The 14,191-nt window shown below is 39.0% G+C and overlaps 2 protein-coding genes across 2 annotated transcripts; both read left to right on the forward strand.

Moving 5' to 3' along the window:
* The first annotated feature begins 2,882 nt into the window (after positions 1–2,882).
* tspan34b (tetraspanin 34b) lies at positions 2,883–10,644 on the forward strand. Its single transcript, XM_079645088.1, has 7 exons — positions 2,883–3,010; positions 5,939–6,154; positions 6,661–6,735; positions 7,849–7,956; positions 8,045–8,182; positions 9,158–9,250; positions 10,079–10,644. The coding sequence occupies exons 1-7, from the start codon at positions 2,954–2,956 to the stop codon at positions 10,136–10,138; spliced, it is 747 nt and encodes a 248-aa protein (XP_079501214.1). The 5' UTR covers positions 2,883–2,953; the 3' UTR covers positions 10,139–10,644.
* Positions 10,645–11,140: 496 nt separating this feature from the next.
* Positions 11,141–12,660, forward strand: LOC307014348 (uncharacterized protein; the record flags this gene model as incomplete). The annotated part of the gene is made up of 3 exons (XM_079642221.1): positions 11,141–11,231; positions 11,330–12,186; positions 12,229–12,660. The coding sequence occupies 3 exons, from the start codon at positions 11,141–11,143 to the stop codon at positions 12,658–12,660; spliced, it is 1,380 nt and encodes a 459-aa protein (XP_079498347.1).
* Positions 12,661–14,191: the final 1,531 nt, after the last annotated feature.

Consider the following 14,191-nt stretch of genomic DNA (forward strand, 5'->3'; position numbering starts at 1 on the left):
AGTTTTAGGGAGTCAAGGCAACCATTCGTTAAATTTTGAAGGCATCCTAATCTTCGAATGTATGATTAACTTGATGACAACCAGCTTACTGTAACTTAAAAACCTGACAAGCCACTTCCTTTTGCATCGCCCGGTTGTTTATTTACGGAAAGGGTTCAGAATAACTGTCAAGAGTGAAGTACAATATGTACATATCATGTTATAAGTGAAAAGAGGCCTTTAGGGATATCCCAATTCCTCGAAAAACAGCCTGTTATATCAACAATAGGGTTCTGCTCTGTCATTGTCATCGGGGATTACAATTTCTCTGTGTTGTCCCCCCAAACAAAGGGCACTGTTTCCCACACACACACACACACACACACCGATTTTTGAAATGTCTCTAGAACAGTATGGGTTGTAAAAGGGTGTTGTAGAAGAAGATTTGGAGATAGCATGTGTGTGTTTATGGGGTCAGATACATGTTGTATCTCTTGCAAACACACCAAAGAGAATTTGCTTTATGTGTGTCAACAGATAAAGAGCTGTTGTTTTGTACCGCAAATGCCCATTGGTTATAGCGCCATAAAGTATGATGGGTGCTATGGATCACTACGTTTTCTATGCAAATACACACACTGGAGTCTTTGTTTATTTAACAAGAAATAGCATTTGTGTGCATTTTACATCCTATAGGCAGAGGTGGAATTAACTTTTAGTGCATTTACTCAAATACTGTACTTTAGTATAATTCTGAAGGACTTTATACTTCGACTCCACTACATTCAGAAGGGAAATAATGCAATTTTACTCCACTTCATTTACGTTACAGCTGTAGCTACTTTTAATACAATGCATCTCTAAAAATTCAACTAGTAGACTTTTTCTCTGAGTCACAAACGAGTCAAATTACTTAAATATTTTACAAAACGTCAATCAGAACGGTGTTTGTCTACAACAGCAAAATGCTACTTGATGCAACATTGTCTATAAATGTCACATATATAAATACAATTTATATACACACATAAAGGCAGTTTTTTTGTACAATAATTACGTTTTATACTTCAAATGATGTTGTGCTGATATAAACTAGAATTTTCAAATTGTTTGTAGCCTTTATTTAACCAGGTGAAAGCCCCTTGAGATCAAAAGATCTCTTTTTCAAGGCTGACCTGCAGGACATTAGTTACACATGTAACATAAAAACAACAGAACAAAAATAAGGATGACATACAACATAATGTACAGGGTACAGTTTACAAACTCTATTTACAGTGACAGGTACCATGAGCATCAAACAGCATGTCACCCAGCCGAGTTTTAAAATGGGAACCAGAGTGCTCAGTTTTAAACATGTTTGCAGACTGTTCCAATTTAGTGGAGCTGCACAACTAAAAGCTTTCTTCCCTAAGACAGTCCTAGCACTGAAATCAGGACTTTTACTTGAAGTGGAGTATTTTAAGACCATAGTATTTATAGTTTTCTTAAAGGTAGGGTAGGTAAGAATGGAGAAACCAGCTCGAGTGCGCTAGAATTTGAAAATACGCAGCCGAAAAAATCTGCCTCTTCCTTCAGACTTCCTCACAGAGCCCCTCCTCCAACACACACGAACGCGCACATGACCAATGAGGGCACGAGATAAGTTTGTGCACAGATGGAAGGCTGACAGGCAGGTAGGCCATCCAGTTACTTTAGCCGGGCCGGCTCAGATGATTGGTCGTGCTTTTTACAGCACCACGGCTTCCACAGATTACATTTTTTATGTATTTATTGTCAAAGCATTAAATATATTCATTGCTATCGGGATGTTAAGAGCATTCCATGGAATATAACAACAAGTGTTTCTGAGTGAAGTGAATTACCTACCCCACCTTAGATGTATAAGTGGGTATTACTATTTTGTGACCCGGTGAGGTGGTTTTCTTAGAGTATCTTTGTAATTACATTTTTTTATCATTTCATATTCCAGCTATTCCTCAAAAAACACGTTTTGGATATCATGCCATTCACATTTAAAATGTACATTTGATACATTTAAGAAATTGTAGTTTTTGTATTACTACCCCAAGCTTCCTTAAGTGGGTCAAAAATGACCCGCATGCATTTTCTATGGGATTTCGGGGTTTTTTCAAAATGTAAATAAAATGTCTAAAATTATAAATAGTGAAAAATTCAATATAAAATATTCCTAGTGTGAACCAAAATATAAAACTAAATATTATACAAGTGATTTTTCTTAACAAAAATGGCATAAAAACACATTATTCTAATACGGGTCCTTTTTGACCCACTTAAGAGTGTAGGGTCCAGTCACTCGTGCATCTAAGGGTTAAGTAAAGGGTCTGAGCACTTCCTCCAACACCGTCTATATATATATATGATTTTGTAGTTTTATAAAAGCTAATCATTTCCATACAGTATGTTGTAGTTTGCATATCACTGGCTTAATGAAAGGTCTTTTCTTTTATTTACTTCCTCAATCGTAACTTCTCTACACCCATTAACTCTAAACTAAACAAAGCCCTCACCCAAGTTCCCTGTGAAATGTCCTTAAGAGTGGACGTGAAAGGCGTTTGAGTGTTTGACAAAGATAAGTTATTTAGCTTACAAAGGGCAACAAGGTGACACGTTGGGAAAGTGGCAGGTGTTTTCCCACTCCCCTGCTCTCTCCAGGAAACCACACATTGTATCTGTTAATTTGTCACCTAATTGGCGGTGCATAATGACTTTTTGACACTCGGGACATCATGTCCGAAACTCATGGAGATGACTAACAGCAGCAAACAAATTAGGTGATGTGCTGTGTGTTCAAAATCTGATTAAAATGGTATTATATTGAACTGAATAATAAAAAACTTTAAATTGTTGCATACAAATCTTCCAGGAGACATGCTGTTTGACTGTTTTGAGTAAAAATGCATTGATTTTGTTATTTCTTTTCTCCTTATAGGTAGACAAATCAGCCGCTAAAATGGGATGCTTTGGATTCCTCAAAGCCATGATGGTGGTTTTCAATGGCATTATCTTCGTAAGTTTTGATAATACTTCAAAAATATGATTTCCTTATCCAAAGTAAACACTGGCAACTTTTCATTTCACTTACAGGTCGTTGGTTGCAGTGCAAAAGATGTAGGAAAATATGCAAATAGAGAGAGAACATTTTTATCTTTGTGAAATGAATCAATGGGGGCATGCATTTCACCACCTGATTTGGTTTGTAGTATGAACATGATTTGAAACGTCCTCTGTTTGGTGCACCTGTCCAAATGTTATTCACTTTTTATTGCAAAATATGTCAGTAGAAGAACATTTTAAACAACTCAGTCCACAGTAGAGTGGTGCAGGAAAAAATCCTAAAACAAGAAATTAGTTATTTCCCTTATCTTGAGGGTTGGGCCGCCAACACTCGCGCATTGAGCGTGAGAGTCACGCAATTAGCCCATATCTCAAGCACTCACGCCACACTTGCCTTTCCTCACGCTAAGTTTTCGTCCAAAATAATTGTATATAAAGATAAAAATAAAGTGAAGGAACAGCAAACCGAGCGGTCTACGAAATGAGAAATGAGGTCTTCTTGCTTAGTTCAGTAAAGTTGGAACGATATTGGGAGATTCTGATTTCACGGATCAATAACTCATGAACAAAACGTTATTCAGACACAAATGACGTCTCCTAAGTACCGTGGTAAGGTTGACAACGTACTACAATCACATTTTGATAATAAAAAAAAAAAATACGCACCGTCCTCCGAGCTGGACACATTGGTCTCTATCTGCAGCCGGAGAAGAAACGAGTGCTCAGGGACCGTCTGCAAAGTGCAACTCCGAAAAAAAAGAATACAATAATATTCAATCACTATACAGCTTATTACTACCAAACTCACTACACACATCAATGCAGTATATTTCTACCAGACTCACTATTTTCATTGTTGTTGTTAGCATCTGGTTAGCTAGCTGCGCTAACGGATATTGAAAGCTGTTTCTAAACAAGGAAAGGGAGCTCTGTCCTGTCAGACTGAGAGAGATAACTACACCTCAGTGAGGTAAGGGAGTGTTTAGATAGGGTTAGTTATCTAAAGTGGGTCTCAAACGTTTCGGTCACCATTTATGAGAATAAATGCCTGAACAGTTATGAAATACTATATGACAGTAAAACAAGAATACAGTTTAAAAGGTGAGTGATTTAGAAAATATCAAAAAAGAAAATCTGTGTGCAGTTCTGTTTCATAAGAGATGTATCCATAAAGTCATTTTGCTCTAAAAGTGCCTGGTGCACTTTGAGAGCTTGATGCATTTAACTTCAATATTTAACCCCCCCCCCCACACACACACACACTTATAAAATAGCCCTTTACCTCTGCTTACACCTATATGCTGTGAGTTGATTATCGAGTCTTCATTGTAAGAGTCACGGGTACACTGTGTATGTGCGTATTCCTCTGTAGCACCCGGTACATTAATGGGAAACCCTAGTTTGTATGTTTGTATGTTCAATACATTTGTAACACTGTACACATGAACGTTTCTTTTTTCGGTTCACCAAAAAAAAAATCTCACTCCAAGCTGAACTCAAATGTTGGCAGCCCTGGAAATGTGTTTTTGAAAGTATCTTTTGGTTAGATGCCTGAAATAAGGTCTGTGGTACATATGAAATGTGTCAGTAAATACCCCACTGGTGAATATCTGAAGCTTTTATGTGTCATAAAAATTGAGGTTGCTAACAAGTGGCTAATTACTGAACGTCAACACACCTAACTTTAGCCACCTTTAGCTTAGCGGTTGTCATGTGTGAGCGTAATGTACCTTCTTTACAGCCTAATGCAGGGGTCTGCAACCTTTGTGAGAGCCATTTCGCCCCCCTTTCCACCATTGTTTTTTGTCTGGAGCCGCAAAACATATTTGATAGCTTATAAAGTTGTGTATATTGATATATCATAGACAAAGACTACTGGTTTTTTTGCCATTTATTATTTATTACATTATAGAAAACGGTTTACCTCAATTGACCTTAATAAGAAACAAAGAACTCTTATAAGGAGAATAAAAAAAATACACTGCCCTACTTTAAAATAAATCAACACAGCGCTTGGGGAGTGCTCTGCACATTTGAAGAAAATGAATATAATTAAAATGGGCCCACTTTGAAATAAATAAAACCTTTAGCTGCACCCTAAAAAGAGTTAACTGATTGAATTATGACTGAAGATCGTCAGCTGTCTTTCTCTTCCGTGTTTTTCCTCCAATACGTAAAGGCTGCAGCACCTTTGAGAACTTCTCTCCACATATCAAACATACCTGTATGCCAGCATCGTTTGCTGAGAAAGCATATAACTCTGACCACACAGAATTAAACCCTCTGTGTTCCTCCGATACTTTTATTTTCTTTGATTTATCCATAGTTCGCTCATCGAGCCGGGGGTCAGGTTATTCACCTGCAAGAGAAGACGCTGGTGCGGGACCGCAGCAGGATGTGACGCATCTTTTAGTTGACCTAATTAAAACCGATTTGTTTTTTATTTATGTCACAGTATCACCTAAAAATACAAGATACGAAACATTTTCAACCGTGCACAAAATATTTAAATTTTATTTCCTTCTTTTTTTTTTTTATAAACTCAAAGGAGCCAGAACGGAGGGCTTAAAGAGCCGCGGGTTGCCGACCCCTGGCCTCCGTTGCAATGCTAACATCTGAGTCTTCCTACACAAATACATCTTCCTTCACTGCTATTTTCACCTGCATTACATTCTTGGACTTGAGAGAGATTAATAAAAAGAAAAATGGTAGCAGAGACAAATTGGCCTCGTTGCTTATACGGGTCAAACTCCTGGTTATTGTCAACATCTGAGCAGTTCTTCAAATCTCTCTTTTACAGAACATTTGAAATAGTTTGAATCCCCATTTAATCCCCATGTCTCTGCTCCTGTCTCTTCCTATCCCTTATAAACTCCCTTAGTTGGCGGGTGCTGCCATCCTGGGCGTTGGGATCTGGGTGAAGGTGGACAGCGGCTCCGTCCTCAGCTTTCTGGGTCAGATAGAAAATGCACCTGCAGAGCTCAGTCAGTTGCTGAATGTGGGCTACCTGCTGATAGCAATAGGAGCTCTGCTGCTCGTCATCGGCTTCCTGGGCTGCTGTGGAGCCGTCAAAGAGAGCAAGTGCATGCTGCTGCTGGTAGGTTGATATGCTGTTTAAAGATGCTTAGATAAATATATTGACATTTTGGGAATAAACACCTTTTTTGCTGAGCTTGATGAGCTGATTGAAACCTCTTTCATATAGTATAAATAGAGCTAGTGCTAGCATTCAGCGAGCTATAAAGACACTTCAGTATTTGTTCAGATTAAACTAATTATAGGTTTTGTGTTAGTTAAGGAAATTCAAAGGTGCTGGTAGGCTGAATGTTTTCCTTTTCAGACCAAACAAGGCTAGCTGTTTTCCTCTTGTTCAAGTCTCTGTGCTATGCTAAGCTAACTAACTGCCGTTAGCATGTTCTCACTTCTGATAAGAAAGCGAATAAACATACTTTAAAATTCCTCGTAATAAGCATGATTCCTTTGTTACCATCGAAATGTGGGAGAAAGGAGAAAACACACTTAAAGTATAGATTAATGATGGATTCATACAATATGTCCCCACTTATCCCAACAAAATATCTATTATTCTGTTATTTCCCCTAGTTTTTCGTCATAGTCTTGGTGGTCTTCATAGCGGAGGTTGCGGGAGCGGTGGTGATCTTGGTATTCAGACCCTTGGTAAGTTAACGGAGGAACCTTTTCACTCATCAAACAACAAGATTGTCAAAAAAAGTACTTCCTTCTGGTCCTTGGATGCAACACTATCTGTATGTCCAACAACCCAGTCTCACGGCAGTTTGTGTTATAGACAGTCACGTAATTAATGTAATCTATTGATTCGTGTTCACCAACACGATTTTTGCAAAAAAAATTGTCTCACACAGAACGATTTTTAAAAGCAATGTATTTCTATTGGTAGTATGTCTCGTGCCTGCACCACGTCTTTTTGTCCGGTCGGGTCTTGGAATACCAGAAGCTGTGTGGTTCATAAAAACATTTTCTTACTCAATATCTTACCCTAAGCCTAACCCTTTTATTTTAAATGGTATAATGTCAGAGTTTTTTTGCTGTCCGCGAGGAAAAGAAATGGCTCAGAGCCTCAGAATACTGAAATCTGTATTTTTTGTCATCTGCTTTTCCTTCTAATTTGTTATTATTTACATTGCTTTTAAAATCGTTCTATGTGACACGAAAAAAAATGGCGAAATCGTGTTGGTGAACACGAATCAATAGATTAATTTCGGGACTATAACAAGAAATGCCGTGAGACTGTGTTGCTATTTCTGTAAGTGAAAGTCCTGAGTTCAATATTGCACTTAAGTAAATGTACAAAAGGATTAGCATCAAAATATACTTCAAGTACAAAAGGTCGGAGTATGTATTCCGCAAAATAAACAATTTCTGAATAATACAAAGTACTAGCATGAATATTATGAGCTTAAAGCACCAAATGTAAAAGTACTCTCTCTTTTCAGAGTCATATATTATAAGATAATATTGTTTACATTTGTTTTTAATAACTAATAAATTCAGAACATGTCATATCATTTTAATGTTGTAGTTTGTCAATGTGAAGACACTTGATAAGCATTAAAGTACCGTATCATGTTTTTATATGAAAAGTAACTAACTGTGTATAATACCTGTAGTGGAGTAAAAAGTACTTAATGTTCCTCTGAAATGTAGTGGAGTAGAAGTATGAAGCACCAAAAGTACAGGTCTGTTAACAATAATACTTAAGTATAGTACTTGAGTAAATGTACCTGGTTACTTTACCCCACTCAATTGTAGGCAGACGAGTTGTTCACCAAGTTTGGCGAAGCTGCAGTTAAGAACATCCGTAAAGACTACGGGAAAGATTCTGACGTCACAGGACTGTGGAACTCTACCATGAACACGGTATGAGTAATTCTGCTGAACTAAATGTCTTTCCACACCATGTCTCCAATGCGTTATGTAACGTATACTCTCTTTGTGCTCACATCAGTTGCAATGCTGTGGATTCTACAACTCCTCCGACTTCGTGGGCTCTCCGTATTATGACAAGTATGGCCAGCTATTCCCACCACAGTGTTGTCCAGGCCGTGTTGGTCCGTGTAACCAAACGGTAGCAGACAGTGACACGGTACGTGCTCTAGGACAGTGCTTCTCTAGCTTTTTTCAGTAATGTACCCCCTTTGAAACATTTTCTCAGCCAAGTACCCCCTGACTGACCCCGACATGTTTTGATAGAAAAAGCCTATTTAAATAATTACAATATAGTGATGTTCCATCAGTGTGTGATTGATTAACTCCGTCATGCATGAATTACAACAAACTAAGCATATGTTCATCTTTATGCATGAAAAAAAAGCAAGTTTCTCAAAGAATGTTTAACAAACCAATGAACAAAATTATATATTATGCAAAAACTATCAAATACAATACACACATTTGACATGTTTATGAGAACCCCCTTGATGGTTCTGGGAATATTTTATGTAAAATTGTGTTTTCTATTTAACTTATTGTACTAAGATTACTATTTTTGTAATCATGCTTGGTATTTTTTTAATTAACCTTTTTTCTTTTTATCTCACGTACCACCTGCAGTACCCCAACGTACCCCTAGGGGTCCGCGTACCCCCACTTGAGAATCACTGCTTTAGAAGAACAACGAATTTAAAAAATGTATATGTAAAAATATATTAGGCAAGGCAAGTTTATTTATACAGCACCTTTCAACACAAGGCAATTCAAAGTGCTTTACAAAAATAAAAGACATTAAGAAAATGGCATTTAAAAACAGTTTATTTTTTCAACATAATAAAATAAACATAGACAGTTGTTCATGTGTTAATAAACATTTTCAAGTATCAAACATAATTTACATTTGATTGACTTTTCTAACTTATAACTGAACTTATGAGGCGATGAACCTCTAGTGAGTGGCCCACCCCTTCGTATATTTGTCTGTATGTGGCCCTCAGTGAAAAAAGTTTGGACACCCCTGCTTTATAAGAAATACGAAAACATCTATGTGCATGATCCAAAACCGTTTTTCTAATTTATAACGTTTTATCCCACCCTTTTTTTTACATACACTATTAATTTTCCTCAGACGATCACGGGCTGCTTTCCAAAAATCAAGGAGCTGATTGACAAAAACACATCGGTTATTGTCGGAGTCGCCCTGGGAATCGCAGCTCTGGAGGTATGACAGTTTTTGCTTTAAGTTAGACTGAGATGCACCAGAGAGAGCCATACATTAGTCATATTGTTCTTAACTATACTTACTTGCATGTCTAGTATCTATGATGGCGTATGAGGGCCATTGTAGGTAAAGAATACAACTTCAAAAGAGGAAAGCGGCTCATTTACATAAGAAAACAACTTGAATATTGTCTGTGATTATATCATAAAGTCATACTTTTGCAAGAAAGGTTTCAGAAATTCTTTGTCAAATTTTACAATGAAACAAAAAGAGGGAAAATGTTGTTAATAAACCAAATCGCGAACTGGGAAAGCTACACACGTTTGTAGGGAGATGTGACAGAATGGAAATGTGCATTTTTCCATTGTGCTGTAGTTCCTGATTAAACTAAAAATATCACCTAAACCAAATTAGCATTATGTTTACTTTTGAAAAAATAAGAATTCCAGCCGAGATGCTTATAGCAATTCTGAGAGTGTGTTTCCCCATAGATTGCAAATTTGATTACATCATCCACTGCAGGCATTATATACATCAAGGTGATGTACTTTGCAAAGTGAGACAATGAAGTTCTTTTGAAAAACAAACAAAACATTTTTTTTTCAATAATTCTTGTTAAAAAAAAAACAATTCTTGAAAACGTGGCCCCTCTCCGATATTATTAATTTTTTTTAAACTTACAATGACCTCAATACGCCGTCTAATGATCAGATATTACAAACACATTTCTTATAACTTGAAAAACAAGCTATACAACATCATTTATTCCACATTTCCTTTCTTTTAACTTTGATGTGCGTGTTTAACTAATATATTTATTCTCCGTAGATATGTGCCATGGCTGTTGCTATGATCCTTTACTGCAGAATAAAATCCAGGGGGGACTAACTGCAAATGGAAAAGGATCGGTCTAATCACTGGAGCATTTCTACTTCCTTTATCCCCTCGAGGAATGAAGGGCTATGCTTTTATTTTGCTAAAAATGCCTCTTTATGAAAGATATCAGATATTGTGAAATCAGAACGACTGAATGACATAACAAATCTATTTTTACTACATTTAAATCTATCTAATAGATGCCGCACCTGAATGATCTATTTCCTAAGAACACTCAACTCTGTAGAAAAATAAAAAGCTTCACATGCTGCCTACTTTATCAAAGATATTTTAAATATCATCAGTCACTACTGTACCTGTGACACATGGCCAGGTGATGAGGAATCACATGATACTGTGATAATGAAACTACGGCTGGCATGTAGGACACAGGAAACACTCTTGTAATGTTGTTGCCATGACGCAGCTTGTAAAATAGCAACAGGAGTTATGCATTATTTCTATGTATGTTGTGTGGTGATCAATTTTAAAATAAAGTACAAGGTATTTCTACGTCACGTGAGCTTTGAGGTAGTTCTGTTCTTGTGTAATTACATGTTCTGTCCACAATGTGTCAGACTCTGTCTATAATGGACTGCATTGTGCAAACAGTATACTGCTGCAAGGAAGAAAAGTATACCAGATGTCTGTAGGCTTCATTTATTTTATTTTTGCACTTGCGTTTTAAAGTTTTAAAGTGAAAACCTGCAATATACTCCACTACACAACTAGCATACAGTATTTCCTATTTCTGGATCACAGTTTCTGCAGTTTCAGCAGGAGACGGCACCATTTTCTACTGAATAAGCTTTTATAAAGGGTTTGTAACTAATGGTTAATGCGTCATTAATAAATAAATTATTGATCCATTATTAAATATCTAAAATCTGCAGACATAAGTGGTACAAATCAATTGCATGTTAACTAGGAAATCAGTTTTCCATTTGTAGTTTCCTGCCGCTAAGCATGCTGGGAATTGTAGTTGTGTGTGACATCACATGTGACATTAATGGAATGACAGTTGAGAGTAGGAACGATGACATCACAGCTGAGGGTAGAATCGATGACATCACAGATGCCTTTCATGTGGATGAAATGACACCAGGTGAGAGCTCTGAAGTGCCTTCATTCTTCAGTTCTTCAGTTCAGAGCAAAAAAACGTTAAAGTTTTCGAGACAAAACACGTATTACTCCGACACGCAGATCTGTATTCCTACGCACAACACAAGTCCACAGACAGCGCCATGGATAGAACAAAGTCAGACCAGAGCAACAAGGAGACATCCGACAGCCAGGACGATGAGAGTCTCCTGCAGTTTGATGCAGAGACCGTCAAACTGCTGGTGATGAGAGGAGATGAACTCCTTGAGTGTTTGACAGTCTGGGAGGAAAGATACGGCGCTCTGGAGGAGGAGATGGAAACTAAAGAGGCTCGACACAAGCAGCAGCTGCAGGAGAACCTGGTGACCATACACCTGCTGAAGAGAAGAGAGGAAGAACTCCTTCAGAGCCAGGACAAGTCCACCAAGGACCTGGCTGAGAAACAACAGGGCTGGGAGAGTGAGAAGCAAGGCATGAAGTATGTAGTGGAAGAGAAAAACTACCAGGCCGCTAGAAACCACACCTTGGAGAGTGAGAAAGAAAAGATGGAGATGAAACTGAAACAGGTGATGAAGCACAACACTTACCAGACCTGTAAGATCAAAGCCATGGAGAAGGAAGTCCACAAGCTGGTGCTCCAGTTGGAAAAGCAGGGAGAAAAGATCTCTGAAGACCAACAACCGATGGAGACCAAACTAAAAGAGGTGTCTCAGGAAAAGGACGACCTGGCAAAGAAGAACCTGAGCTGTGAGACTGAGCTCAAACAGGTGGAGGCCAAACTGAAACAGGTGGAGAAGGAGAACGAGGATCTGGCAAAGAACAAGAAAAGCTGGGAGACGGATGTCAAGCAGCTGAAAGACCAGATGAGAGAGAAGGAGGGAAAGTTCTCCAAAGACCTGGCCGAAGAACACCTGAGCTGGGAGACTGAGTTCAAACAGGTGGAGGCTAAATGCAAACAGGTGGAGACTGAGTTCAAACAGGTGGAGACTGAGCTCAAACAGGTGGAGAAGCAGAAGAATCATTTGGCCAAGATCAAAAGAAGCTGGGAGATGGATGTCAAGCAGCTGAAAGACCAGATGAGAGAGCAGGAGGACAAGTGCTCAGAAGACCTGACCCAGAAACACCAGCGCTGGGAGACCAAGGTTCATCTGATGGAGACTCGACTGAAGGAGGCGAAGGAGGAGAAGGAGGACCTCGCTCAGACGCGACTGAGCTGGGAGGCTAAGGAGAAGAAGATGGAGGAGGAGAAGACACTTCTGGAGGACCTCTGTCTTCACATGAAGAATAAGAGCAGAGGATTCTTCGCTCGCAGGAGGGCAACTGATGAAAGGGACGCCATTTTGCAGAAGATGCTGCGCAAGATGCAAGAGAAGGAGATGAGAAAGGAAACAAAGGGGGAGAAAGAGGAGAAGGAGGAGGCTGGATGTCAGTAGCTGCCTTTCCCTCCTCCCTTTCCTCTCACCTCCTTCCTCCTACCTCACCCCTTACTGCCTTCCCCTTTTCATACTCAGGGTTTTCTCCTGGAGCTCAGGTTTTTCCTACAATCTGTATAATAGATGTAAAAAAACTCACTATTAAGTCCCTCCCCCTTTTACTGTACTTCCTGCTACCTCACCCTCTCTCCCCTCACTCCATCCTTTGTTTACTTTACCTCCCTCCTCCATTTCCCATTTTCATATTTAGTGTTTTTTAGTTGTGTTTAGACTTGATTTTATAATTAAATGTTAATTAAATGTATTCTGTGTGTGCCTCACGGTGTACATGTTGGTTACTAAAGTACCGGTATCTGTTCTATTTGTGATTTAAACCACTTTGAATGTAATAAATACAACATCAATAGAAGATGTTTGTGCAGATTGTTCTTGGTGTTTCTACTTTTGGGTTCAATTACATTGTTTTGTTTTTCAAAAATGTGGTGATTTCATAAGAGCTGTTCAAGTATTCAAATGTGTTTATCAGAATTTATTGAAAGTATATATAAATTAAATCTTGTTGGGTTGGATCAATGTGCTGCTGCAGTAAATATGAAGAAAGCTGAGGTCATGGACATTCATATTTAGGGTTTTCTCCGAGCTCAAGTTCGCCCGCAACTCATCTTCATGACACAATTAGGATTTAAAAAGACTTGATTTAAAAATAAAAATGTTAATTACATGTGTTATGTGTGTGCCTCACTGTGTAAACATATACAGTATATATTCATCATTACTGTATGACATGTCATGACCGAAAGAACGAGATCGCGGGTACAAGCGGCCGAGATGGGTTTTCTCCGCAGGGTGGCTGGTGTCTCCCTTAGGGATACGGTGAGAAGTTCAGTATCCGTGAGGGACTCGGAGTTGAACCGCTCCTCCTTCGCGTCGAAAGGAGCCAGTTGAGGTGGTTCGGGCACCTAGTTAGGATAATAATAATAATAATAATTCCGTATATTTATTATAGCGCTTTTTCCATGACCCAAAGCGCTTTACAGATACACATTACAAATACATATCAGACATACATGTAACGGTCATGTACTGTGGACAATACCCACAGGAGCAAATTCAGGTGAAGTGTCTTGCCCAAGGACACAACGGCTTTACAGACGCAACGGCGGGTTTCGCCCCCTTGCACAGCCCACTGCGCCACACTGTCCATCTTCACACCTCAAAGGCATCGAGGCGCTTTACAAGTACACATTAATATCATACATGTACTGTGGACAATACCCACAGGAGCAAATTCGGGTGAAGTGCCTTGCCCAAGGACACAACGGCCTGACGCAGTGGCGGAGGAAGCGGGTTTCGAACTGGAGTTTCCCAGCGCCCCCTTGATCTGATGCTCAAACACACAGCCCACTGCGCCACTCAGGCCCGAGTGGCGCCCAGGATGCCACCTGGGCGCTTCCCTAGGGAGGTGTTCCAGGCACGTCCAGCTGGGAAGAGACCAAGGGGTAGACCTAGAACCAGGTGGAGGGATTATATC

Source organism: Notothenia rossii (assembly GCF_949606895.1).
Source record: "Notothenia rossii genome assembly, chromosome: 8".
Classification (NCBI taxonomy): domain Eukaryota; kingdom Metazoa; phylum Chordata; class Actinopteri; order Perciformes; family Nototheniidae; genus Notothenia; species Notothenia rossii.

What these genes read in the sequence shown, in the direction of transcription:
- tspan34b (XM_079645088.1), top strand. Translation starts at nt 2,954, where the DNA reads ATGGGATGCTTTGGATTCCTCAAAGCCATGATGGTGGTTTTCAATGGC. An exon ending in TTTTCAATGGCATTATCTTC is followed by an intron (nt 3,011 to 5,938) that starts GTAAGTTTTGAT and finishes AAACTCCCTTAG; the next exon opens with TTGGCGGGTGCTGCCATCCT. An exon ending in TGGGAATCGCAGCTCTGGAG is followed by an intron (nt 9,251 to 10,078) that starts GTATGACAGTTT and finishes TATTCTCCGTAG; the next exon opens with ATATGTGCCATGGCTGTTGC.